The 25112-nt window shown below is 42.0% G+C and overlaps 1 protein-coding gene across 1 annotated transcript in view; it reads right to left on the bottom strand.

The window, feature by feature from the left end:
* Positions 1-4107: 4107 nt before the first annotated feature.
* Positions 4108-25112, bottom strand: part of LOC123773874 (E3 ubiquitin-protein ligase TRIM23) — a 45468-nt gene continuing 24463 nt past the window's right edge. The window contains exons 6-11 of the mRNA XM_045767794.2: positions 18668-18776; positions 16769-17001; positions 15736-15909; positions 13389-13556; positions 8176-8373; positions 4108-6326 (exon numbers count right to left, since the gene is read on the bottom strand). Coding sequence (XP_045623750.2) covers positions 6144-6326; positions 8176-8373; positions 13389-13556; positions 15736-15909; positions 16769-17001; positions 18668-18776 — 1065 coding nt within the window. The 3' untranslated portion in view covers positions 4108-6143. The remainder of the gene's footprint in view (positions 6327-8175; positions 8374-13388; positions 13557-15735; positions 15910-16768; positions 17002-18667; positions 18777-25112) is intronic.

Here is a 25112-nt window from a genome sequence, read left to right as displayed (position 1 = left end):
GGTGGGAGGGGAACCAGCATTGGCATCCATGTAGTCAGGAGAGTCAGAGAAGCACCATGGTCTGAGCCCAATGTTGCTGGGGCTACAGAGCCTCGGCTTCCATCACAGTCCGACTTGGGGGGGGGGGGGAGGGGCATGGTTGCCTACCCTAAGAGTCTGAGAAGTTAAGAGGGTCAGACATCAGCATATAAACGAACAGGTAAAAATTTCATCCATGAATAAGCCCCCATACCCACTATGGAGCCACAATTAGAGGATAGGATACCTGACAAGACGGGGCCGCAATATACACATGGAAAATACTGGACGGCCGGGTCCCAAATATGCGCAGTAAAATAACAACGTACTGGAGTGAATGATATATTAGAAAATGCAGAATAGAACCAGTGAAGAGCAGAGGTGCCATAGGAACAATTGGAGAACACTGTATAAACATCAGAAGTCCGCGGTTGTTCAACGTCCTCCCAGCGACTATAAGAAATATTGCCGGAACAACCGTGGACATCTTCATGAGAACTAGATTGTTTTCTAAAAAAAAGTGCCAGACCAACCGGGCTGTGGTAGGTATGTGGGCCTGCGCACAGCGCCAAAAAACAGCCTGGTGGACCAAGCTCTCACAAGTCAAGCCTGGGCCTCGGACTGGGCTTGGGGAGTAAAAGGACTCCCAGAACCCCATCAAGCAGCCCCCCCCCCCATGGGTGCATCGTAGGTATAAGCCCTGCAATTGCCACCTTAAGAACCGTCAGTCCGTCGAGATTGGGTTCAGCAACGAAGGCAAATATTGACAGTAAAAGCGTCGCCCTCACTCGAAACGTTGGGTACCACAGGTTTACGGGTGAGTGCCTCCCCAAACACCTGGCATCAAAACAAAAGTAGATAACTGAAAGAATAATAAAGAATGGCAAAAAGTTGCAGGAAATGACAATCAGAAAGAAGAAAATGGGGGGTGGGGAGAGGAAAAATGAAACATAAGAGGAAAAGTCATCTAGCATAATTAGTGAAGATGGCAGCAGGAACATAAGGCTTCAAAAGGATAGAGGAATGTTCCATGGAGCATCACACCCCGGCAGCCCCAAGCTTCCCCCCCCCCCTACCTCACGACGACAACGGGCTGGAAAGGAAGGGGATGATAGGTGTTAAAGAGAACCCATGAGCACCACACCAGAAATAAATATATCTTTGATATCCCCAGAGTTAAACTAAATCTGTGCAAACACTCGATGCAAATAAAAGGACCCAGTCTATGGAACTCTCTAATTAACTAAAAAGTTGTCCAACCTATGGCGTGCTCAAAAGTAAAATCAGAAAGTACATCCCCATAGTTTTCTACCTTGTGTTTCAAACTCGCACAGTATCTTGTCCTATCTGCTCCCCCAGTATTAGTACAGTACTGTACCTTCTTATGATCGGTTGTTTATTTTGTACCCTTATACTCATCTTGTGAGTGGTAGTATATTTTCTACCCTCATACTCATCTTGTAGTTTGCGTACCCCATACTCATCCTGTGAGTGGTAGGTACTGCATACCCCCATAATCATGTGCATGAGCTGTAGTTTATTGTGTACTCAAAAGCTTATCCTGAGAGTGGTAGTTTGTGTACCCCGATATTCATCCTGCTCATGCGTGACAGTTTAGTGTACCCAATACTCATCCTGTGAATATGGAATACACAATAACTACTGCTCACAGTACCTTAAGTGTCCTCAATATTGATCCTATCAGTGGTAATATAGTGTGTGCCCAATACTCATGTGAGCAGTAGTTTATTGCATATTCAGTACATATCCTATGAGCTATAGTTTATTGTGCACCCATGCTCATCCTATGCAGTCACTTATTATTTATTGTCTATATTCATCATACTAGTGCCAGTTTATTTTATGTCCAACTCATCCTGTGAGCTGTATTTCATTGTACACCCCATGGGGGTACACAACATCCTCATGAGTGGTAGTTTATGGCATATCCCATACACACACTGTGCACGAGTGATAATTTGTGTATGCAGTACTCATCCTTTTTTTTTTTTTTTGACATACAGTATATACAAGAGTTGTTACATTCTTGTAGAGCCACTAGTACGCGTAGCGTTTCGGGCAAGTCCTTAATCCTATGGTCCCTGGAATACGATCCCCGCCGCGAAGAATCGTTGTTACAACCAAGTAGACATTTTACTGTTGAGTTAAACAGAGGCTGCAGTTAAGGATTTGCGCCCAGGAAATCCTTCCCGGCCAGGATACGAACCCATGACAAAGCGCTCACGGAACTCCAGGCGAGTGTCTTACCACTACACCACGGATCCTGTGAGAGTGAGTTTGGGGTATACAATAAACAACGGCTCACAGTAGTTTATTGTGTACCCAATACTTATCAGCATTAGTATATTACATATCTAGTACTGTAATTATCAATGTGTGGTTGTTTATTACATATCTGGTACTTATCCTACGAGTAGTAGTTTATTATACACCCCATACTCATTCTGTATGCAGTCTTATTTCTTTATTGTCCATGCACATCCTATAAGGGGCAGTTTATTGTGCACCCCCCTACTCGTGTGCAGACGATGAGTGACAATAATGTGGCTGAAGATATGTTGTACCAAACCACACACCACGAGATGAAGAAATGACTTCATCTTTTGGTGTGTGATTTAGTCATCCCTCCTACTCATCTTGAGTGGTTTATTGTATACCCTATACTCATACTACATGTCAGAAATAGTTTACTATGTACCCCACTCATCTTATGTCCAATGTTTTGTGCACTCAATACTCATCCTGTGATTAGTAGTGTAATTACCTAAGTGTAGTTACAGGATGAGAGCTAGGCTCGTGGTGTCCCGTCTACCCAGCACTCTTTTTGTCATATAACGCTTTGAAACTACTGATGGTTTTGGCTTCCACCACCACCTCACTTGTTCCAGCCATCTACCACTCTGGTGTATTGAGTGTACTGAGCACCCCATGCTCATCCTGTCAGTGGTGGTCCATTGTACAATCAATACTCATCCTAGCAGTGGTAGTTTATTTGTGTATCCCACATTCATCCTGTGAGTGGTAGTTTATGTACGCTATCCTCATGCTGTGAAAGGTGGTTTATTGTGCACCCTATACTCATCCCGAGTGGGAGTTTATTGATGCCCCATACTCATCCTGTGACTAGCAGTTTATTGAGCACCCTATATTCATTCTGAGGGCAGTAGTTTATTGTATACCCTATAATAACCTTGTGTTAGTTTAATTTTTACCAATGCTAATCCTATGAGTGGTAGTTTGTGAACCCAATTTTCATCCTGTGAATGGAACACCTTATTGTGCATTCCAGACTGATCCTGTGAGCAGTAGTTTATTGTGCTCTCCCTACTTACTTTTACTAGCAAATTTATAAGATATTCCTGGTGGCAACTGACAAGAGAGATACCAAATAATATACACATGGAAAATACTGGAGGGCCAGGTCCCAAATCTGCACAGTAAAATAACAACGTACTGGAGTGAACGACATGGAAGAAAATGCAGAATAGAACCAGTGAAGAGCAGAGGTGCCATGGGCACAATCAGAGAACACTGTATGAACATCAGAGGTCCACGGTTGTTCAACGTCCTACCAGCGAGCATCAGAAATATTACAGGAACAACCGTAGACATCTTCAAGAGGAAACTAGATTGTTTCCTTCAAGGAGTGCCAGACCAACCGGGCTGTGGTGGGTATGCGGGCCTGCGGGCCGCTCCAAGCAACAGCCTAGTGGACCAAACTCTCACAAGTCAAGTCTGGCCCCGGGCCGGGCTTGGGGAGTAGAACTCCCAGAACCCCATCAACCAGGTAACTTGGTATATTTCTGACTTAACACCAATCATCATTTAAAACAAATAGTTGATATTTTAGACCCAATATTACTTTCATCATGCAATATTTTATATTCTTAGCATATATACATATGATTGTTAATTACAAAATAAGGGGGTTATGCAATTTCTAGGATTTCATATTACTCCTAGAAACTCCATATTCTGGATTCATAACAAATATTTGGTGTCTTGGTACTATTTTTGTATTTGTAAGGAATAATTTGTACACTTAGCATAGGTAAATAATTACAACAATTTATTTTTCATTATAATTTTTGGAAACGGGGTAACAGATATTTTCCAGGACTCGGGAACTCTAAATAATTCTCGGTGAATCGTAAATAACTATTTAAATAACTAAATTTTATGTGCACTATAAATATTATATACAATGTGAATAGTCAAAATACATTTTAAGCTTATGTACATTCAGTTTTCTTTAGTTGGTGTGTTTTTGATATTACTGTATAAGCAGTTAACTAAACATAGACAAGTGGTGTTGTAATGTGCACCATGTGACTTGTTCCTGGACTAAAGCCTAAACATAGCTCCTCTTGTTCTATGTATGATATCACTTTTTTGCAAAAGTAAATAGACATGGTAGGCTCATCTTCTCTTGATATTTGTTACATCTCATACAGTATAAAGTCCACTCAATTATGCAGTTACTTACACTGCCATTTTGTGTGTGTGTGTGTGTGTGTGTAATTACCTAAGTGTAGTTACAGGATGAGAGCTACACTCGTGGTGTCCCGTCTTCCCAGCACTCTTTGTCATATAACGCTTTGAAACTACTGACGGTCTTGGCCTCCACCACCTTCTCACTTAACTTGTTCCAACCGTCTACCACTCTATTTGCGAAGGTGAATTTTCTTATATTTCTTCGGCATCTGTGTTTAGCTAGTTTAAATCTATGACCTCTTGTTCTTGAAGTGCCAGGTCTCGGGAAATCTTCCCTGTCGATTTTATCAATTCCTGTTACTATTTTGTATGTAGTGATCATATCACCTCTTTTTCTTCTGTCTTCTAGTTTTGGCATGTTTAATGCTTCCAACCTCTCCTCGTAGCTCTTGCCCTTCAGTTCTGGGAGCCACTTCGTAGCATGTCTTTGCACCTTTTCCAGTTTGTTGATGTGCTTCTTAAGATATGGGCACCACACAACAACTGCATATTCTAGCTTTGGCCTAACAAAAGTCATGAACAATTTCTTTAGTATATCGCCATCCATGTATTTAAATGCAATTCTGAAGTTAGAAAGCATCGCATAGGCTCCTTGCACAATATTCTTTATGTGGTACTCAGGTGATAGTTTTCTATCTAGAACCACCCCTAGATCTCTTTCTTTATCAGAATTCTTTAAAGATTTCTCACATAATATATAGGTTGTATGGGGTCTATGTTCTCCTATTCCACATTCCATAACATGACATTTATTAACATTAAATTCCATTTGCCAGGTGGTGCTCCATATACTTATTTTGTCCAGGTCTTCTTGAAGGGCATGACATTCATCTAAATTTCTTATCCTTTCGTGTGTGTGTGTACTCACCTAGTTGTGTGTGTGTGTGTGTGTGTGTGTGTGTGTGTGTGTGTGTGTGTGTGTGTGTGTGTGTACTCACCTAGTTGTGTGTGTGTGTACTCACCTAGTTGTGTGTGTGTGTGGTGCAATTATTGCTTTACTTAACATAATGAAATTGCATAAAATTGAATTGCAGAAAATTTTTGGTGATAAATACAGTCTAGTTATTTTTACGTAATGATATTCAACCTAGAATATGATTCCTCATTCCTATGGCAATTTAAATTTTAAATCTGCTACATGTATAGTACGAATGTCAAAGCAATAAGAATAACATTGCTTACAAAGCTACAAGTTTGTGTCTTGCTGTAGTAATATTATACAATAATATTAAGGAAAAAATTAAATATTTCGTAACCGAATACAGCACTTGAAACTTCATATATTGTACTGTATAATGCTCTCGTGTTAACAAACTATCGCTTATTAAAAATACTGTAAGAAATTTAAATATTTTTAAATTTTCTGCACAATTTTAGTTTTGTATTGTATGCAAGTTCATATGTTATGGCTAAACCCACTGAAGCCTCCAGAGCTTTGCTCATAGTTTTCTTCAAACTTCATCTGTCTATGAATACATTATACAAATCAATTTCAGCCATATACTCGCTAAACTATTTCTTTTCTGAAAATACATTAAAATGGTCTATACCAAATTTGTTTACCATTTAATAAAATGTTATATTTTTCATATTTTAAGGGAAAAATAGGATCACACAGCAGAGTTTAGAACTTCTGAGGGTACCAACTGCTGTGCTAGCCAGTCTAGACCCTGATGTAAACCAGTTCCTGATTGGGCATCACATGGCTGGATGTGCCATGATCGCCCAAGACACAACTTGTGAACACCCAGGCTGTCAGTCAAGGCTGCCATTCCCAATGCATGCTCACAGTTCTGTCAAGAAATGTGACTTTAAATTACCAAAATGCATTACATATTCCAGAAAATATAATGAAATATTATCAGTACACAATTAGGCATTGAGACTTTAATCAAATTTTCATTTTGTCATTTATTTATAATAGTGGACATACATTACCTCTATAAAACTAATGGCATGACCAATATATGACCTGCAGTGGAACTTCAATTGACCAGTTATCTATTTTTCAGTTTTCTGGGTTAACCAGTGACGAATAAATATGGCTCTTCAAATTAATTTATCAGTGTTAAGCTGGCAAATTCAATTACATAACTACTTCCCAATTAACCAGGTCACCCCAACAGTGAAAACCACATTTTTTTTTTTAATCCAGCATTTACCGTAATGAAATGTCTCTTTCTGATGGATCCCTTGGTATCTATTCGAGCTACCTACTTGGCACTACACCAGCCTCTAATGAATAAAGGCAAAGTAATAAATCAATAAAGGCGTAGGGAAGTGGGGATACTACATCAATCACACTACCAAAAGGAAAGTCACCAGAAAATGAAGTGCACCAAAACAAGCAACTGCTTAGACAGTTGGACCTGATGGAGTTTCACCTTGAGTGCAGCGAGAATGTGTAACTGACCTGAGCATTCCACTCCAATTAATATTCCAGACAACCTTGTGCACAGGAATCTTAGCAGATATATGGAAAAAAGCAAACACAGCACAAATTTATAAATATGGTAATTGAGAGAACCTCTAAATTATAGACCCGTGTCATTACCAACCGTGGTGGTCAAAACACTAGAAAAAATAGTTAAAGCCAAATGGGTTGAACACCTAGAGAGAGTGTAATGATGTAATAACAGACAGACAGTATGGTTTTCGATCAGGAAGATCCTGTGTAATAAATCTACTTAGCTTTTATGATAGAGCAACAGAGATACTACAGGAAAGAGGTGGTTGGGTTGACTGTCTATCTGGACCTTAAAAAGGTTTTTTAGAGTGCCACACAAGATGCTGTTCTGGAAACTGGAACATGCTGGAGGAGTGACCAGGAGACTTCTGACATGGATGTAAAATTTTCTACCTGACAGACAGATGAGGGCAGTATCAGAGACAATGTATCTGACTGGAGGAGTGATACTAGCGGAGTACCACAGGGTTCAGTTCATGCACCAGTAATGTTCATCGTCTACATAAACGATCTACCAGAAGGAATACAGAATTATATGAACATGTTTGCAGATGATGCTAAGATACTGGGGAAGATAGGCGATGCAGACAATTGTAATGCCCTTCAAAATGATCTAGATAAAATAAGTGCTTAGAGCATCATGTGAATAAATGCCATGTTATGGAATGTGGAACTGGAGAAAATAGACCACACATAACTTACAAATTATGTAGAAAGGAATTACAGAACTCTAATAAAGAATGAGGTCTAGAGGATGGTTTTGGATAGTAAGCTGTTGCCAGAGGAACATATAAAGAACACTGTGAGAGGAGCATATGAGTTGCTTTCCAACTTCAGACTTGCTTTTAATTACATGGATGGTGAAAAACTAAAATTGTTCATGACTTTTGTGAGACCAAAATTGGAATATGCAGCAGTTGTATGGTGCCCAAATCTCAAGAAGCACATAAATAAACTAGAACAGCATGCTACAAAATGGCTTCCAGATAAAAGGTTAATAACACTTGAACACCGTTTCTTTGCAGACACTGCAATGTGTCTGCAAATAAACCAACAATTTGTGTTTCTCTCCTCAAAGAGAACAGAAATCCTTATTCAAAGAAGCAACTCATTGAAGAATCAACTGGTAATCTAATAAGATAAACAATGTTTTCAACCACATGTAACAAGCTTACTTCCTTATTAGCGAAGATAAGAAGTGAAGCATCCTTTAATTCACGTTCTGTCATAAGCTTTGTGAGTTCTGACTGAGCCTCGAGAAGTCTGTCGACATCTGTGGCATCCACAACAAATATGACAGCTTGAGTGTTGAAGTAATAGTGTCGCCAGAGAGGTCGCAGCTTGGGTTGACCACCAACATCCCACACTGTAAACTGTTTAGTGAACAATATAAATACATGAAATAAGTTTTGGGGCTTTTATGTTCTAACTTCTAAAAAGATACAATAAATTAATTTCTTAAAAGAAAGAATTCCATAAATATCTTGCATGGCAATCAATATAATGGTAGTTTGCTCGAATGGATCACGTTGGACTAGAAACCTAGGGGACTGGAAATAATTTGCTAACAGGGAAGTTATTGGTAAATTACAATATGGTACTTGCTCCACTAAGCTGACTTGGTAAGCTGGCATGACCCTGCAAAAAAAAAAAAAAAAAAAAAAAAAAAAAAAAAAAAAAAAACAGCGTTGAATGTAATGAAACACTATTTTCTGGGTGAGACCCTGAGGCTTCCCAGAGCTATCCAGGCTATGGATATATTAGCTTTTTGGCATCAGTCAATGTGCATGGAGTTCTTGCCTAACGGGGACCACGAGCCAGAATCTGGCCCCCTCAGAGAGGCACGAGGAGGAATGGCCTATAGAAACCCGCATGTAGTTGGAAGCATTCTACGTCTGCCATCGACCAGGTCTGGCATCCAGTAAGGTAGGCGCCCCAAAACAAACCCTTGAGCAACAACTCGTGATCCCGAAAGCACCTCAGGAACAGACGAAGGCGGAAACGCAGCCGAAGCTAAGCCACTGGAGAAAGAGACAAGGAAGCGGTCCGAGAGTCCCACACAAGACGCAGCCAAGACCGAACCTGAGAGGGAACCAGACGGGACATCTGCCAGTAACCCAAACCCAGCGAACTGGCTGGGAACCCAAACCAGCCAGTCATCGAGGTAGGGCAGAACCCTAACAGACGCAGGCAGGCCACCATGACCCGAGTAAGGCATGTGTAAACACGAGGCGCCAGATTCAAGCCGAATGGAAGGTAACGCAAGCGGTAACCCTGACACCCCACAACAAAACCGAGCCAGTCCCTGAACCTCGGATGAATCGGGACATGCCAATACTCGTCCTTGAGGTCCAGGGACACCATCCAAGTGCCCTGCTCCATCAGAAGATGGACCTAAGACAGAAGAGTCATCCAAAAGGAGGGGCAATAAACCCATGGGTTCAGACGGGACAAGTCTAGAATGAGTCCGCACAGACCCGTTTCGGGACCGGAAACAGGCGGGAAACCCACCTGAGGCACAAGGTTGTTTTGACCACGCCCAAGCGAACCCACTCCGAGAAGACCCTACAGAGTGCAGGACAAGAGGCCTGCCTTGCCAGGCTTGAATCCCCCCCCCCACCCCCGAATGAGGAGGAGCCACCCAATGCCACCGCAGGCCTTATGAAATGACCCGAGGGCCCACAAATTGCGGGACCAGGTGCTAGCAAACAGAGCCAGCCTTTTCCCCCCATCACCCCGTTAATTGGAACGAACCGCAAAAGGGCCGACACACCTTACAAGCACCTAAGCAGTACCCAGCGCGATCCCCGCACTGAACAGAAACAGACGGCACCAAAGGCTGCACCTGCACTGAATCTGGCACCACTGGCCTACCACGATGGGAAGAACCCCGAGCCCTGGCACGATCCTTCTGGGAAGGCCTCCCCATGAGACCCCCAGAGGACTAAAGTACAACATAGGACGGCAAACAGACGAAGCTGCCTGCAGATACTGCACAACTGCAGACCCTGCAAACAGCCACGGGCAAAAAGGTGAAGAAAGTCGAAGAGCCAAGGCCCAAGCAGATTCCATGGAAGAAGCGAGCACCGCCTGCCGACACGCAAGTCGGGAAGCAAAAAACCGCAAAACCACATCCTGCGGTTTTGACTTCAACAAGGCAGATGACACACGCACCGACAAGGCAACGCATCAGAGCCAGAGGTGGCCCCAAACTCCTCTACATAGAACTCGAGCCAGTTCGACGACAGCATGAGGAGGGAGAAGAAACGCAGGGCCAAAGCAAACAGGCCACGCGTGTGCAAATCCTACGCGACTAATGCAGCCAAAAGGGAGGGAACCTGCACATGGAGCTGCACAACATCAACATCCCACAGAAGGGCAGGGGCGAACAAGCACTTGTTGAGATGCATGAAGTCGCCTCACAAGAAACCTGCAACGCTGTTTGAGCCTCCTTCCCTTAAGCGTGCAGGACCTACAGAATGAATGCCAAGCCTCCGAGAAAAGAGGGCAGTCTGCTAACCAGGATGACTCCAGAACTTCATAACAAACCAACTAAGAACAAGAATATCCATACACAAAGGAACACGGATCCATTACGAAGTCATAATCTGGGTTGTGCAGGAGGTAAGCCGCAAGGGCTTCCCGCACCACATGGGATGGGATGCGGGAAGCCAAAAATCTCCAAAAGGATGAAATTGAAGAGCCCACATGATCACGGAATCAAACCCGGGAAGGGGTAGACGTCAAATCCAATTTCTACAAGGAGAGAGAGGAAGAGAATCCCACTCCTTGCAACACCAAACCCCGCTCCGAAGGTAGAAAAACCCAGGTAGGGTCCAACAGGGGCCTAAGGCCCCCAAGTCAACCCCTCCCCTGCTCTGGGAACCCCACTCCGAGGACCCGGAGCCGAGCCGTCTTCCAAACCAACCAACCCTCCCCTAGAGAAAAAGCTGGATAGTTTGACTAGAGTAATTTTCACACTTTCCTACAGTGACACCTTGTTTGCAACTCTCCACAATTCAGGTACTCCAATTGACTAATGATTTATTAAATATGAATAACAAGGACTTACCAAGCTTATCTTTACATTCTTGAGGGACTGGCAAATACTTTGTCTAGTACTGAGGACATGTTAAGCTTTAATTTTTCTATTTGTTTAAAAATTTCTTCCCTGGTAACCTGAAAATTTGTTCAGTAGGTAAAATTTAAAGTATTTTACTAGTAAATACAGACAAATTACTTCTTTAAAATGCCCACACACACTATCAGTTATGTACAGTACAGTGTTGTATTTGAATTAACAAATTTTTTCAATGGTACACTCTTCTCCCTAATCTATGTTAAATATAATTTCATTGTTCTTGATACAGTATTGATAAATTGCTGGTCAAGATACACTTCCCCATTTTAAATTAATTTGTAGATAGCTTTTATCAGGTAAGGTTATTTATTTCCATGGCTATCTATTTTAGGTTATTATTATTTATTTTATTCAATTAATATGGTATACAGGTACAGTATTACATTCCTGGTCTTCAATTAAATTTTTATACAAGCTATAATTTGCATCCACATCGTAATCCAGTGTCCTGTCAGCCCCTACATCAGTGTACATCCCCCAGTCAGTGTCACATCCTAGGGATGGCTCACTTTCCATCTTGCAGTCTGCTCAATATACTCTCCCCTAAATAACACCTCATTCATAATTTGATTTACAAAATTCTTATTAAGTACTCCTAGCAGTGTTCTCTTATACAACTTTTCCATGCAAAGGAAATCCTTAAAATGTGGCTATAGAAACACGGACATAAAAATCTGGCATTGAATGTAATGAAACGGCATTTTCTGGGCGAAGCCCCGAAGGCTTCCTGAAGCTATCTGAACTGATATGTGCTATACAGTGGTACCTCAGCTTACGAATTTAATCCGTTCCCAGAGACGGTTCATAACCCAAAAATTTTTAAACCAATGTGAATTTTCCCATAAGAAATAATGTAAATTGAATTAATCTGTTCCACATTCCCCAAAATATTAACTTCAGAGTAAATTTATTCCTAATTTACCCAAATCTTTAGTACTAAAGTATGTACAAGTTATTGCTTACCTTTACTGATGACTTGTTGGCATATGGAAGACGGTGAGGGAGGGGGTAGGAGGAGAGGTGTTAGAGTTTGGAAGCGGAGTCCTCTTTCATTATAACATCAGGCAGTGATGACTTCTCTAAGATACCACTAGGATCTGGTTGTCGCTCACTGCTTGCTTGACGTACTAAGAATCTGTCTAAAGACACTCGTTTTTCCCTACATTTTAACACCTGTCTGTAGTGAGAAATCACATTGTCATTTAAAAGGTCAATGCAACGGCCTGCTACAGCCTTATCTGGGTGAGGTTTCCAACAAAACTTTACAGGTCTTCCTATACTTCACACAGTTTTTTAATAAGGAAGGGACATCCTCTACTGCCACTACTCACAACTATTTTCTTATTTTTTTTTTTGAGATATATACAAGAGTTGTTACATTCTTGTACAGCCACTAGTACATGTAGTGTTTCAGGCAGGTCCCCGGAATACGACACCCACAAAGAATCATTGTTACATCCAAGTACCCATTTTACTGTTTAGTTAAACAGAGGCTACAGTTAAGGATTTGCGCCCAGTAAATCCTCCCCGGCCAAGATACGAACCCATGACACAGCGCTCGCGGAACGCCAAGTGAGTGTCTTACCACTACACCACGGAGACTGGTGTCAGTTTTTTTTTTTTATTATTTTCTACCACAGACGTGGCCACACATGTGTGGCCACTGGTGTCAGTGGTAAGGTTAAACCTTACCACTGACTTTCTTGGGACCCATGGCAAGATATGTAATAATTACTTTTATGTTCAAATACCCAAAAATTAAAAAAAGTGAAATTCTTTACGAAGAATTCAGGCGCGATTGTCACTAGGCGGGAGGCACTGGTAAACTGGGGTGCAGTCGCCATGCCACAATGTACTACGTCAGCCGTATGCGGTCAGCTACGTTACCCGAGGCAAAGTTTGTAACACGATTCGGATTTTACGAAGAAATTGGGCTCGTAACCCGAAAAGTTTGTAAAGAGGGGCATTCGTAAGCCAAGGTGTCACTGTATTAGTTTGGGGTCATCAGTAACTGGAGTTCTTTAAGCCTACTGGAAACCAGCGCCAGAACCTGGTTCCCTCAGAGAGGTGCAGGAAGCAATGGTGTATAACCACACTGTATTTAAATTGTTATATTCCTCCATCTACCGGGAAGGGCACCCAGAAAGATAGATGAGCCAATACAAACAACTAGCTAGGAAACAGCAACCTACAATTACAATTCAAATTAATAATTTATACAAAGGATAAAAAATTCAAAGTTCCTACCTTAAAGTTTTTGTATTCAATGGTTTCAACATTGAAACCAATAGTGGGTATCGTTGAAACAAACTCATCCTGTTTCAATTTAAAAAGAATGGATGTCTTGCCTGCACCATCCAGACCAAGAGTTACAACACGCATTTCAATTCTGGCTCCAATGTGAATACGATTATCCTGTAATAGATAATATGCTGCTATATAAAAACTTTAGCCAAGCTACTGCACATGGGAATAATGACTAATTTAAAAGATACACACGTGTACAAATTTTAGAAGCAGAGTAATTCTCATTAGTAGCCTTGTGTGTTAGCGGTAAAATATAAGTAATGGGTCATGGGACAGTCACAGTTAAATAAACTCACAGGCCGACTCTATAATCCGAACATAATATGACATGAACACTGAAATACTGTGCGTTCATTCAAACATTATTCACCAATATGTAACACCTGATTATATATTTATCCCTACATTTTAATGAGAAGTAAAGCAAAGTAAGGAAGAAGGCATAAGGGAGGAGGGAAGGTGAGACTGGAGAGGAGGGAGTGAGGGAGGAGAGAGGGAACTAGTCCGAGAGGCAACAGAAAACGAGGGGTGAACGGGAAGATGGAAGTCAGGAGGAGAGAAGGATGGAATAGAAGGAGGAAGAAAGGTAGAGAGAGTAGGGGGGACTGTTACTGACTGATGATGTAATTTTGTTAAATACATGCTTTACTAATTGCCGCCACCATCCTGTCATTCAACTAAATTCTTAACAATCCTATTAAGCAAAGTGACAGAAAATTGCTAAAGGGATTCTCACCTACTTTAATCTTCATGGAATATTAATTAAAAAAGAAATGAACAAAACTCAAGCTTGTTATTCTACACTTATATTTTTAATACACTAAAAGTATTTCCATTTTCAGCCAGTTAACATTAGTTCTGCACTTATGGACACCTTGTCATAAGAGCTCCAAGTGCAACTGTATTTGCATACAGCACTGATGCTTGGCAATAGCTTTAAGAAGCAGGAAAAAGAATATCTAAGTCATGCTTTACCACATAGTAAGTGAAGTGAAACTGCAAACAAATTTATAGACAAGGCAAATCCAAGGCAAAAATGGCACTCTGAAATGCACATGAAGAGATGCCAAGGAGGCAAAAGTCAGCAACTGGGTGAAAGGATTCAAAGAGGGAACAGGACACGAATGACAATGTTCCCCACATTCTGTCCTTACAGGAGAGAATGTGGGGAAAAATGTAAGGGACACTGTACAAACTAGTACCAGAATCGAGAGGGTTAATATACGAGGACAGTTAATGGAACTCAATTTCGCAACTTTAAAGAAGAAACAGTACTGATGGGAACAGACAAGGTTAACACAGCCTATTTAAATTGAAAGGAGGTGGAAGTTTTATATACAAATGAACTGTAGAGATGGAAGGAAATTCTTGTACTAAATGGAATACATTGTTGTAAGAGGATGTTGACCAGACTGCACACTAGAAGGTGAAGGGACGACGACGTTTCGGTCCGTTCCCTTCTAGTGTGTGGTCTGGTCAACATACTTCAGCCGCATTATTGTGAATCATCATCTGCACTTGTAAGAGGATGTTACTGACACCATTTACATTCATAACATGAAGAAAATGAACTTCAGCACTAGTATTAGAAAATCAGGTATAAAAGGTTAGGTGGAGAATGCATAAAGAGCAAGATCTCCTTCCCCATAGTCACTGATATGTAAGCACAGGCTCGACTCAAGAGGAGCCGAGACAAGGAAGGAGCATAAAAATCTAAGTGAAAATATCTGTGGTGATTAACAGCTTTAGCAGCACCAGGGAATGCTACACTCAGGGCAGAAGCAGACACCAAGTTCCACAAACTGTGAAACATCATGATGAAACTGAAACTATACTTTAATCCAATTTTCCACAGCAACCAGCTCTATAATATGGTTCAACTTATCTTGTCTATTTCTATGGTATTCCAGTACTGTAATTTAAGAACTAATTATGAAATTGATTTACAGTGCTTGTATTTAAGACGAAGAGAAAAATTAAAAGGAACGAGTTTAAATTTTTCCTCTTGGATAATCACGAATATAACAGAATTTTCCAAGTACCGGTACTATACGCTCATAATTTTTTTGTTAAGCACTTTGAAAACACATAAAATATAGATAATATATAGAGTTAGTGTAAATTTTATTCTCATTGAACAGCTGCTAAAGATTATTGAGAATATATTACTAGAAATAACAATAATCTGTATTAAAGGTTTAATTTCTTGTAATTCAATAACTACCTTACTTCAATTTTAAGATTAAAAATTAGTATTCACATTAGGACTTAAATTCATGATGCTTACCTTGGTAAATGTAATAGGTATGGCAGGATCTGGAACTAGTGATGCTAGCTGAGCCAACTGCTGCTCCTGAGAAGTAACGTGAGCCAGTCTAGCCGAGAGGTCCTGAGAAGCCACGATCAGCCGCCCATCATCTTGTTGAATGGCACGCTCTCCGTCAACCACCACGGCCACCATCTGTTACAGATGTACACACTCCTATCTTATCTCATCAATTCATACATTTCCATCTTATATAACATGGCACTAACTCATACATTTTCATCTTATACAACCTGGCATTAACTCATACCTTTTCAACTTACACAATTTCGCATTACAGTAATTCCTAAATTTACATCTTATACAACCTGACATTAACTCTTACAAATACATCTTATACAGCATGGCATCTTATATAACATACTGGACTCATCTTCTGTATTTACATAATTTACAACATGCCTTCAGATCCTTCATTTTAATGAAAATAGTTTACTTTTCTTAATAATCTTGTTTCTATACACGTAATTTTTAGTGTTATCAATATTTATTTTAATGCTCTCAATTTTGTTCGTTTTCACTTTACATCTTGGTCTTTCCATTTGTGTACACAAATGGAAATTTCCTTTTTCATTAAATAACCATCTTTTAAATTATTTTCCAATAGAGTTATAGTCCTTAACCAGAGATAAGATATGAGTGTCAAATCATTCTCTAAATCATGGCATAAACAACACTTGACTGCACCAACTTGTTATTGTGGGTGAGGAGGGTTCTCAGACCCAACTTAAAATGCCTTCATCATTACCCTGTTCCCCCTGTGTCATGGATTTGGGAGGCACTTGTACGTGCTGATAAGGATGCTATGCAAGAAAATAAGGAATACACAAATATTCAAAATGACTCCTAATCATTCACAACACCTCACATAATCAAAAGTATCACAAAAAATCAGCACCATCAAATTCCACTGGAGAAAAATAAATACTCTTGTCACCAAATTTCCTGAAAATTAGAATATCAATTGCTGTGCAAAGACAACTACCCCACACACCTGAGATAATAGTGTAGTCATGTCTTCTTGTTGCTGGCGAATAGAGCATAACCTTTCACGAACATGTGCATCTAAGACAGTCATTGCTTGCGTTTCCTGTCGGTTAAGCTGGTCCCTGAGCTGTGCAAAATACTGACTGACACGTGCTCGTGCCTCAGCTGCAGTTCCACCTGTGTCAACTTCAGCTGGCCCTACATCATTAGAAGCACCTTCTAACTGTCGAGCTACACTCTCTGAGGAAATCAAACAGGATGCATATTAACATACAAAAGCTAATAAAACTATTAACAATATTGTGGAGTGAGTAATGTTGGCGAGTTAGGTGTTGAAGGAGTGAGGGAGCTGGCTGGCTTGGTGTGGCAGCCCACTCTTGTTTTTTTGGGCTCACCATACCAAGATAGTGGTTCGTTACGGTGAACACGTATGTAGATAGGTACATACAATGTATGTATATAGTATAATAACAGCAAAAACACCGATTGATCATAGAATATAATATATATGTCACACATATGAGCTCCATAATTTTGAGCATACAGGTATAGATGTTCCACACATTGAACTATATAAATTCCACAAATTACACTTGAATAATATTACAGGAAAAACCCAGAGAAGAAACTAATGAGAAAGATAAAAATAACTGTGAAACATTATATTCGTGGCAACTGCCGCCACACGGGGTTGTGGGGCCGAGCGGCCCGAGCGCTACATCGCACAGCACCCATAATTTGCTCAACTTCCCAGCTTCTTCACGGCTAAATTATGCCACATACAATTTTTTTCTTATTTCCCATGATCAGAGACTTAATTTTAACAATATAAAACGAGAAAATAATTTTTTGAAAATTTATTTACGGCACATCACAAGGATGTCATATTTTAATGCAGAACAGTGCATTGGTTAACCCTCCAACCGCTAGGGGCCCAAATGGAATTAACGCAGAAACTTGTGGTTTGTCACTAAGGTGTTGCAGAATCTTGTGGTTTGTCACTAAGGTGTTGCAGAATCTTGTGGTTTGTCACTAAGGTGCTGCAGAATCTTGTGGTTTGTCACTAAGGTGTTGCAGAATCTTGTGGTTTGTCACTAAGGTGTTGCAGAATCTTGTGGTTTGTCACTAAGGTGTTGCAGAATCTTGTGGTTTGTCACTAAGGTGTTGCAGAATCTTGTGGTTTGTCACTAAGGTGCTGCAAAATCATGTCGTCTGTCTCTAAACTGAGGCCATTCTTCATTACTAGCCAAGGCAGGTTGTTTCATTGATGCTACAATGAAATGTATTGAACACCCACTGCAAGAAGCACTTGTAGAGACAAATATCTCATGTTGGGTGAAATGCTTGTTTCCAAACTTGCCAAATAGGTCATCAGACAATCATAGTTCCTAGATCTTTTACACGTTGCTTTCCTTCTATGAATAAGTCTGTGCCCTGCACCATGTACATTATTTTGTTAAAGTTCCACATTTCCATCTACTAAGCTACTCCATCCATCCCTTTGAGATGTATTTTCTTGTCTCAATAAACGTACTTGTACTTGAACTTGAACCAAAGCAACGAACAACAAGACAACAAAAATACTGCAGTGGAACTTTTTCCTGTGTGTGAGTACTGGTGGCAAGGTAAGGTAATTATCAGGAGAAAGCAGTAAGTCATTACAACTACTGTATATAGAACTTGAAAGGGATATGAGGATAAGGATTTAGGATAGGATGGAGGGAAGTAGTGGTGCCCAAGCACTTGGATGATTAGAGATTGAACACCTATCTGAAAGAAGTGAGACTGTCACTCTACCATCCAGTCCAAGTGGTTGGGCAGTTTACAAATGGGTAACCTAGATTTTTTTAAATGGATGACAATGGATATCGTAAACTGAGCATTAGCGGTGATGGTGATTACTTACCTAACTTATGAGCCGAGTCAGTCAGCTCTTGAGCTACTCTCTTTATATTCTGTATGGCTGTATTAATGCTTGAACGGATCCTCTCAGCTTCCTGTTCTAATAAGATATGCTGAAAGATACAAAATATTCTTAGGCACAAGCTCACTGAATATGAAGAAATAGGTGCATAATATTATGTAGGATTTTTTTGCAAACTTCTCCTTCATATGATGTATAAGAAATGTTTACAGTAAACATAAAACTGATTTATAGTGGAAGACTGGCTACTAAGAATATACTACAATTAATATCACATGGTAAGTGAGGGACAAGGAGACCAGAATAACTCACATTACACTGATGAAAACGATGCAAAGAATATTGCAACAACACAGTATTTATTTGCTAACAAACGCAATATAAATAAAACACAAGCATTGAATGTAACAAAATGCCATTTTCTGGGCGAGCCCAGTTGGCTCCCTGAAGCTATCAGACTGACATGTGCCATATCAGTTTGGTGCCATCAGTCCCTGGGGTTTGAATGCCTAACAGGGGCCACAAGCCATAACCTGCCCCCCCCTCCTCAGAGAGGTGCAGGGAGCAATGGCCATATGAGCACTCTACATTTAGAGTTTGTCATGTCTGCCATCATGTCACTGGGATACCACCAGAAAGGTAGGCAAAACAATACAAACCTCTAATTGGTTAAAATGGAAAACTATGTCCGAAAAGAGCCAAGGAACTCCCCCAACAGAAAACAATGAAACAAGCAAAACATCACCTAACTAGCGCACCCATTCGTTAGTGCCCCCCAACCCCGACAGGGGGAAGGCCGCTCAGGCAAGCCAGCTGCACCACACCCAGTTTGTAGAATGATGAAAACCGCCAACTGGAGGGAGAGCGGGTGTCAGGGAGCCTCTGGGGCTCGCCCAGAAAATTGAGTTTCATTACTGTAAATTCAACGCTAGTTTTCTGTGGGGAGCCCTGTTGGCTCCCTGGAGCTAACTACCCACGGATAAGTAAAAACAGGGAGATACCTGGGAGGCGGCAGCACCGCAAGTCTCACAACAAAGATGAGAGAACAGGCCGCGACAGACGTCCCAAAGCAACACAAGGTCGCAGAGGACCTGAAACGTTAACAAGATATCCAGCGGCCAGGACCCTGTGTCATTTCCAAATTTCGATTTCCAAAACCCCGTGCCCCAATGTCGACCCGAGACATATTTCTAAAGCAGCAAGAGGTGCATACTTCCTCCCATCATGGGCATGAGGGTAGACCCCAGGCTGGCTAGACTTAATATTAATAACCCTGCAAACAACCTGAGAGACACGAGCCTTGGAACAGTGAACCAGGGAGACCAGGTCTATTCAGAGCGCGTTCACTGTCCCTGAACCAGTAGTGTGCAGGTAGCGACGTAAAGCCGCAACCAGACATAAAACATAATGCACCCCCGGCCGAACCAACCAAGCATCAACAACCAACGGACCCCTCTGGAAACCAGCAGCCTCATTCTTCACCAGAAAAGGAGGAGAAGGCTGCAAACAAACAAAATGACCCCAGGACCAAAAGAGCAGACACACCTGCGCCAGAGAAGAGTATGAAGCTCCCCCACCCAACCCCCAGATGCTAAAAGCCAAGAAAAACAAGGCCTTTAGAAAACAATCCCGGACCGAAGAGGCCATGACAAACCAAGGAGAAGATAGAAATGAGCACATGGCCCAAAGACCAAAAAGACTCGGGTGGCGCATGAGCAGGCCAGAGGTGAAAAAATGCACGAGAGCTTTTGCAACGGAGCGGATGTGACATCTACCCCGAACGCAAGCTGGAGCGACTCGCCAATGCCGCATGATATGAAGAGACAGTATTCGGTATGAGATGCAGGTAATGGAAAAAGCCAAGAAAGAAAAGACAAAACAACCAGAACAGACACCGGCGAAACCCTACGAAGGGAAAGGAAATGGTGGAAAGACCTCCAAGAGACTTCATACTGTCCCCCATTTGATCACTATACAAATGGTGATACACCCGCGCCAGAAAAACCAGACACAAAGTGCGAAAAAATAAGCCAAACCAGCGAGGTACCTCACCGGCCTGACCTGCTGAAAGAAGCAGAGCTGCGGAAAAACTCTCAGGTTCTGACACTGTGCAAGCAGCATTTGAATCCAAGGCTGGGCCGGCCACCATGGTGCCAGGAGAATCACTCTTTCCCAACAGGATCCAAGTCGAGCCAGAACCTGAAGCAACAGCTGGACCGGGAAATGAAATCCCCACTTTGACTATGCCTGCTGCAAAGTGTCCACTGCAAACGCCTCGCAGTCGGGGAACGATGCCACGTGTATGGGCAGTCGCCGGGACTAAGCCAATGCGAAGAGGTCCATTTCCAGGCGTCCGAACGTCTGACAAAGCCAAAAGGAAAGAGGCTGGGTTATCAGTCCACTCCGTGGAAAGAGTAATGAAGCGAGACAGACCGTCCGCTAGGGTGTTAGACACCCCCCTGAATGTGAACAGCATGGGGAGCTAAACCGCGAGAACTCAGCAGAAGAGCTACCCGAAGTGACCAGTCCCAAAGAACCATGGACCGCAGAGAAAGGTTGAGACGATAAACCACAGGAGAGCAGTCCGAATGGAGGTGAATCACCGAGCCCCGAGGCAACCGAATCTGCTGCAGTGCATGCCACACAGCCACAAACTCCTGCACCGTGATGTGAGCCCAACAGAAGGATGGAGCCCAATGCCCCTGGCCGGCCTGGTGAAGGCTGGTCATAAAACCCCAGCCGAGAGATGAGGCGTCCATGAACACATCGAGCGAGGGAAGGGGAGGGTGCCATACCCCGAACCCTGAAAAATCCAAAGAGGAAACTGGAGATGCAGCAACCAACACAAGGACCCTGGGAGCCGAACGCAGCAATCACAAGAGCGGCGGAAGGGGCTGCCCTAAAGATACCAGAACAGCCAAACTCTGCTCGGCGGGAAAATCAGACTCCCGCACAACTGTTCGAGCAATCGCCAAGTGACCCTGGTCCCTCTCAAAAACAGCAGACAATGGGACTGCAACTGGAGCAAAACCACAGGAGGGATAGAAACGGATGCAGTCCGAGAATCCCACACGGGGCCCAGCCAAATCCGAACCTGAGATGAAACCTGGAGAGACTTCCGCCAATTCACTAGGAACCCGTACCCTGCAACCTGGGAAAGAACCACTTCCTTGGCGATCAGTCATGCAGACTGGCTAGGAGCCCATACCAACCAATAGTCGAGGTAGGCCAGAAGCCAAATACCTAGCAGACGAAGACGGGACACTACGACTCTTCTTAAACACATGAGCGCATGAAGTGCCAGATTCAGACTGATTGGAAGGTAACAAAAGTGGTAAACTTGATGCCCGACCATGAAACCTAACCAATCCCTGAACCCTGGATGAATAGGTACGTGCCAATACGCATCCTTGAGGTCCAGAGAAAGCATCCAAGCGCCCGACTCGAGAAGAAGCTGGACCTGGAACAATATAGTCATCCAAAAGGAAGGGCAAGGAATCAAACGGTTCAGATGGGACAAGTCCAGAATGAACCAAAGATCTGCACAGTCCCATTTCAGAACTGGAAACAAGCTAGAAACCCACTTGAGGGACGAAGTCGTTTCAACCAGACCCAAGCAGACCAACTCCAAGATGACCTGACAGAGAGATAGGGAAGAAGCATGCCCTGCCAACCATGAACCCCCCCGACAGGAGAAGGAGCAGCCCAACACAAACAGCTTCCGACAATACTGAGGAGGGAGATGCTGTGGTAATTGTTGCAGTCGCCCCGTCACCTTTATTCTTATACAGCATGACGATGTTGGCGTCCCTCATGTCCTGTGGCACCTCTCCTTCTTCCCAGCAGAGGCAGAGGATTTCATGCAGCTCCATGAGCAGGCTACCTCTGCAGTACTTCAAGGTCTCAGCAGGAATGCTGTCTTTTCCAGGAGCGTTGCCAAAAGCAAGGGAGTCTAGGGCTTCACTGTGTTCTTCGAGGGTCGGTTCGCTGTCGAGCTCCATTAACACAGGCAGGCACTCAATGGTGCTCAGGGCATCTTCGGTGACCACATTCTCCTTGGCATATAGCTCAGAGTAGTGCTTGCCCCAGCGCATCAGCTGCAGTGTCTGGGAGCAGAGCTGGAGCCAATAGTTGTTGGCACATCGCCTGGCACTCTACTGTACTTTGCAGCAGACAATAATTATGGTAGTTCTAATTCATTAATTTACTTATAAGACTTAATAAACATTGTTTGGCATTTGTACTTGAATATGTGAAAGTTGTAAGTCAATGTGTTGAAATGAAGTCAAGAAAAAATACCCCCCTCCCCAAAAAAAATAAATATAGGGAAAATTATAATGATTTAGGGAATATATATGTATACTTTATATAAGTGATAAAGCCCTAATCTGGTCCCTAATCATCAAAACAACCTAGAAAGACAAAGAATAGAGTTTGAAATCTGTGAAAAAATCCCCCCCCCCCAAAAAAAAAAAAATTCAAAGTCACAAGTTCTGCTAGCTGTGGCAAATTTATTTGTTGACCAATTACATTTTATCTTCACATAGTTAAGGACGGGTGTGCACCTTACAAGGTGTAAACATTACAACAAAATCAGATAATAAACAAAAAAGAAAAAAAAAGAAAAAACCTTAAAAAAAAAAAAATTGTGGACATTGGTGAAAGTAACAGATATTAACATTGGGAAATGTATTTATATGATATATAACAAAATAGAGCATAATAACATACCTACTCATTATTATTTATGTTATTATGTATTACTCAGCAATGCTATAAAGGCCCCAGCTGTATATCCACTTTGTGGACACTTCTAACTATTATTATTCTTCTTGGTTCATCAAACAGGTGCTTGCATCTCTTTATTACTGCATTGTTCCTTAGTTCCAGGTACAGTGGTACCTCGGAATGCGATTGTCCCTGTATGCGAGGTTTTCGGAAGGCGAGGTGTATTTACTCCAAAAATTTGTCTCAGAAGGCGAGGGTTACTTCGGGAGGCGAGTTTGGACGCGAGTTTGTTGATACGCGTACAGCCGACCTAGCGCGTTCGTCGCCCCTCCGCCCCGCCGCCCCTCAGTTTATTATTGTCTGGCGCTCAGTGACTACCCCCACATCAATTCTTCTCGCGGATTTTCAGTGTTTTGTTGGATTTTTGGTGATTTGTCTATACAATTTGTTATTATATATCTCACCATGGGTCCCAAGAAAGCCGGTGGTAAGGATAAAGGCCAGAAAGCTCCTGTGAGGATGACAATAGAGGAGAAACAAGAGATCATTCGGAAGCATGAGAACGGTACACGTGTTGTTGAACTTTGTAGGCAGTACAACAAAGCCACATCAACAATATGCACTATACTTAAGAAGAAAAATAAGATTATGGGTGCTAAAGTGGCAAAAGGAGTAAGAACATTAACGGCACAAATACCACAAATACTTGAAGAAGTGGAAAAGTTGTTATTAATTTGGATACACGACAAGGAGTTGAGGGGTGATAGTGTTTCGGAGGCCATTATTTGTGAGAAAGCCTGGGTGTTGCACGAAGACCTTCTAAAGAATACCCCTGCAACGAGTGATGCAGATAAGAAAGAGTTTAAGGCAAGCAGGGGCTGGTTTGAAAAATTTAGAAAGAGAAGTGGTATCCATAGTGTTACAAGGCATGGGGTTATGTGATGTGATTATGGAAGGGGACTCCCCTTCCAAACAGTAACTCCTCTCCTCCTCCCCCCTCCTCACCATCTTCCATACGCCTACAGCACTCGACAGCAAGGTAAGTAATAACTGGAACACAGTTTTGTAGGTTTATTTAGATGAATTAGGTAAATTAGGTATAAAAATTTAGTTTGATGTGGGGTTTTTGGGGTAGTCAGGAACGGATTAATTCATTTCCCTTTATTTCTTATGGGGAAATTAACTTCGGAATGCGAGTTTTCGGAAGGCGAGGCGTCTCCAGGAACGGATTAAACTCTTATTCTGAGGTATGCCTGTAATAGGAGGAGTTCTCCTTGTCAACAAACATTTTTTTTAAAACATTGTCAAAAATCTATTTCTGAAAATATTGGGATGAAACTTTCACAACGCTGAAGCCAATAAGTTGGAAATTTGTTTAACATTTATGAGTAATTTTCACATAATTTGAATATTTCTTCGGTTCCCGGCCCCTTAAAGAACTCTCAACAAAGAGATCTAGGGGTGATTCTCTGGTGACTGTCACCAGAGGAATACATAAAGAACATGCAGGCGATTAGTCACAATAACGTGGCTAAAGTAAGTTGACCAGACCACACACTAGAAGGTGAAGGGACGACGACGTTTCGGTCCGTCCTGGACCATTCTCAAGTCGATCGACTTGAGAATGGTCCAGGACGGACCGAAACGCCGTCGTCCCTTCATCTTCTAGTGTGTGATCTGGTCAACATAAAGAACATTG

This window comes from Procambarus clarkii, chromosome 91, assembly GCF_040958095.1.
Source record: "Procambarus clarkii isolate CNS0578487 chromosome 91, FALCON_Pclarkii_2.0, whole genome shotgun sequence".
Lineage (NCBI taxonomy): Eukaryota > Metazoa > Arthropoda > Malacostraca > Decapoda > Cambaridae > Procambarus > Procambarus clarkii.
This window is presented reverse-complemented; position numbering and strand designations above follow the sequence as displayed.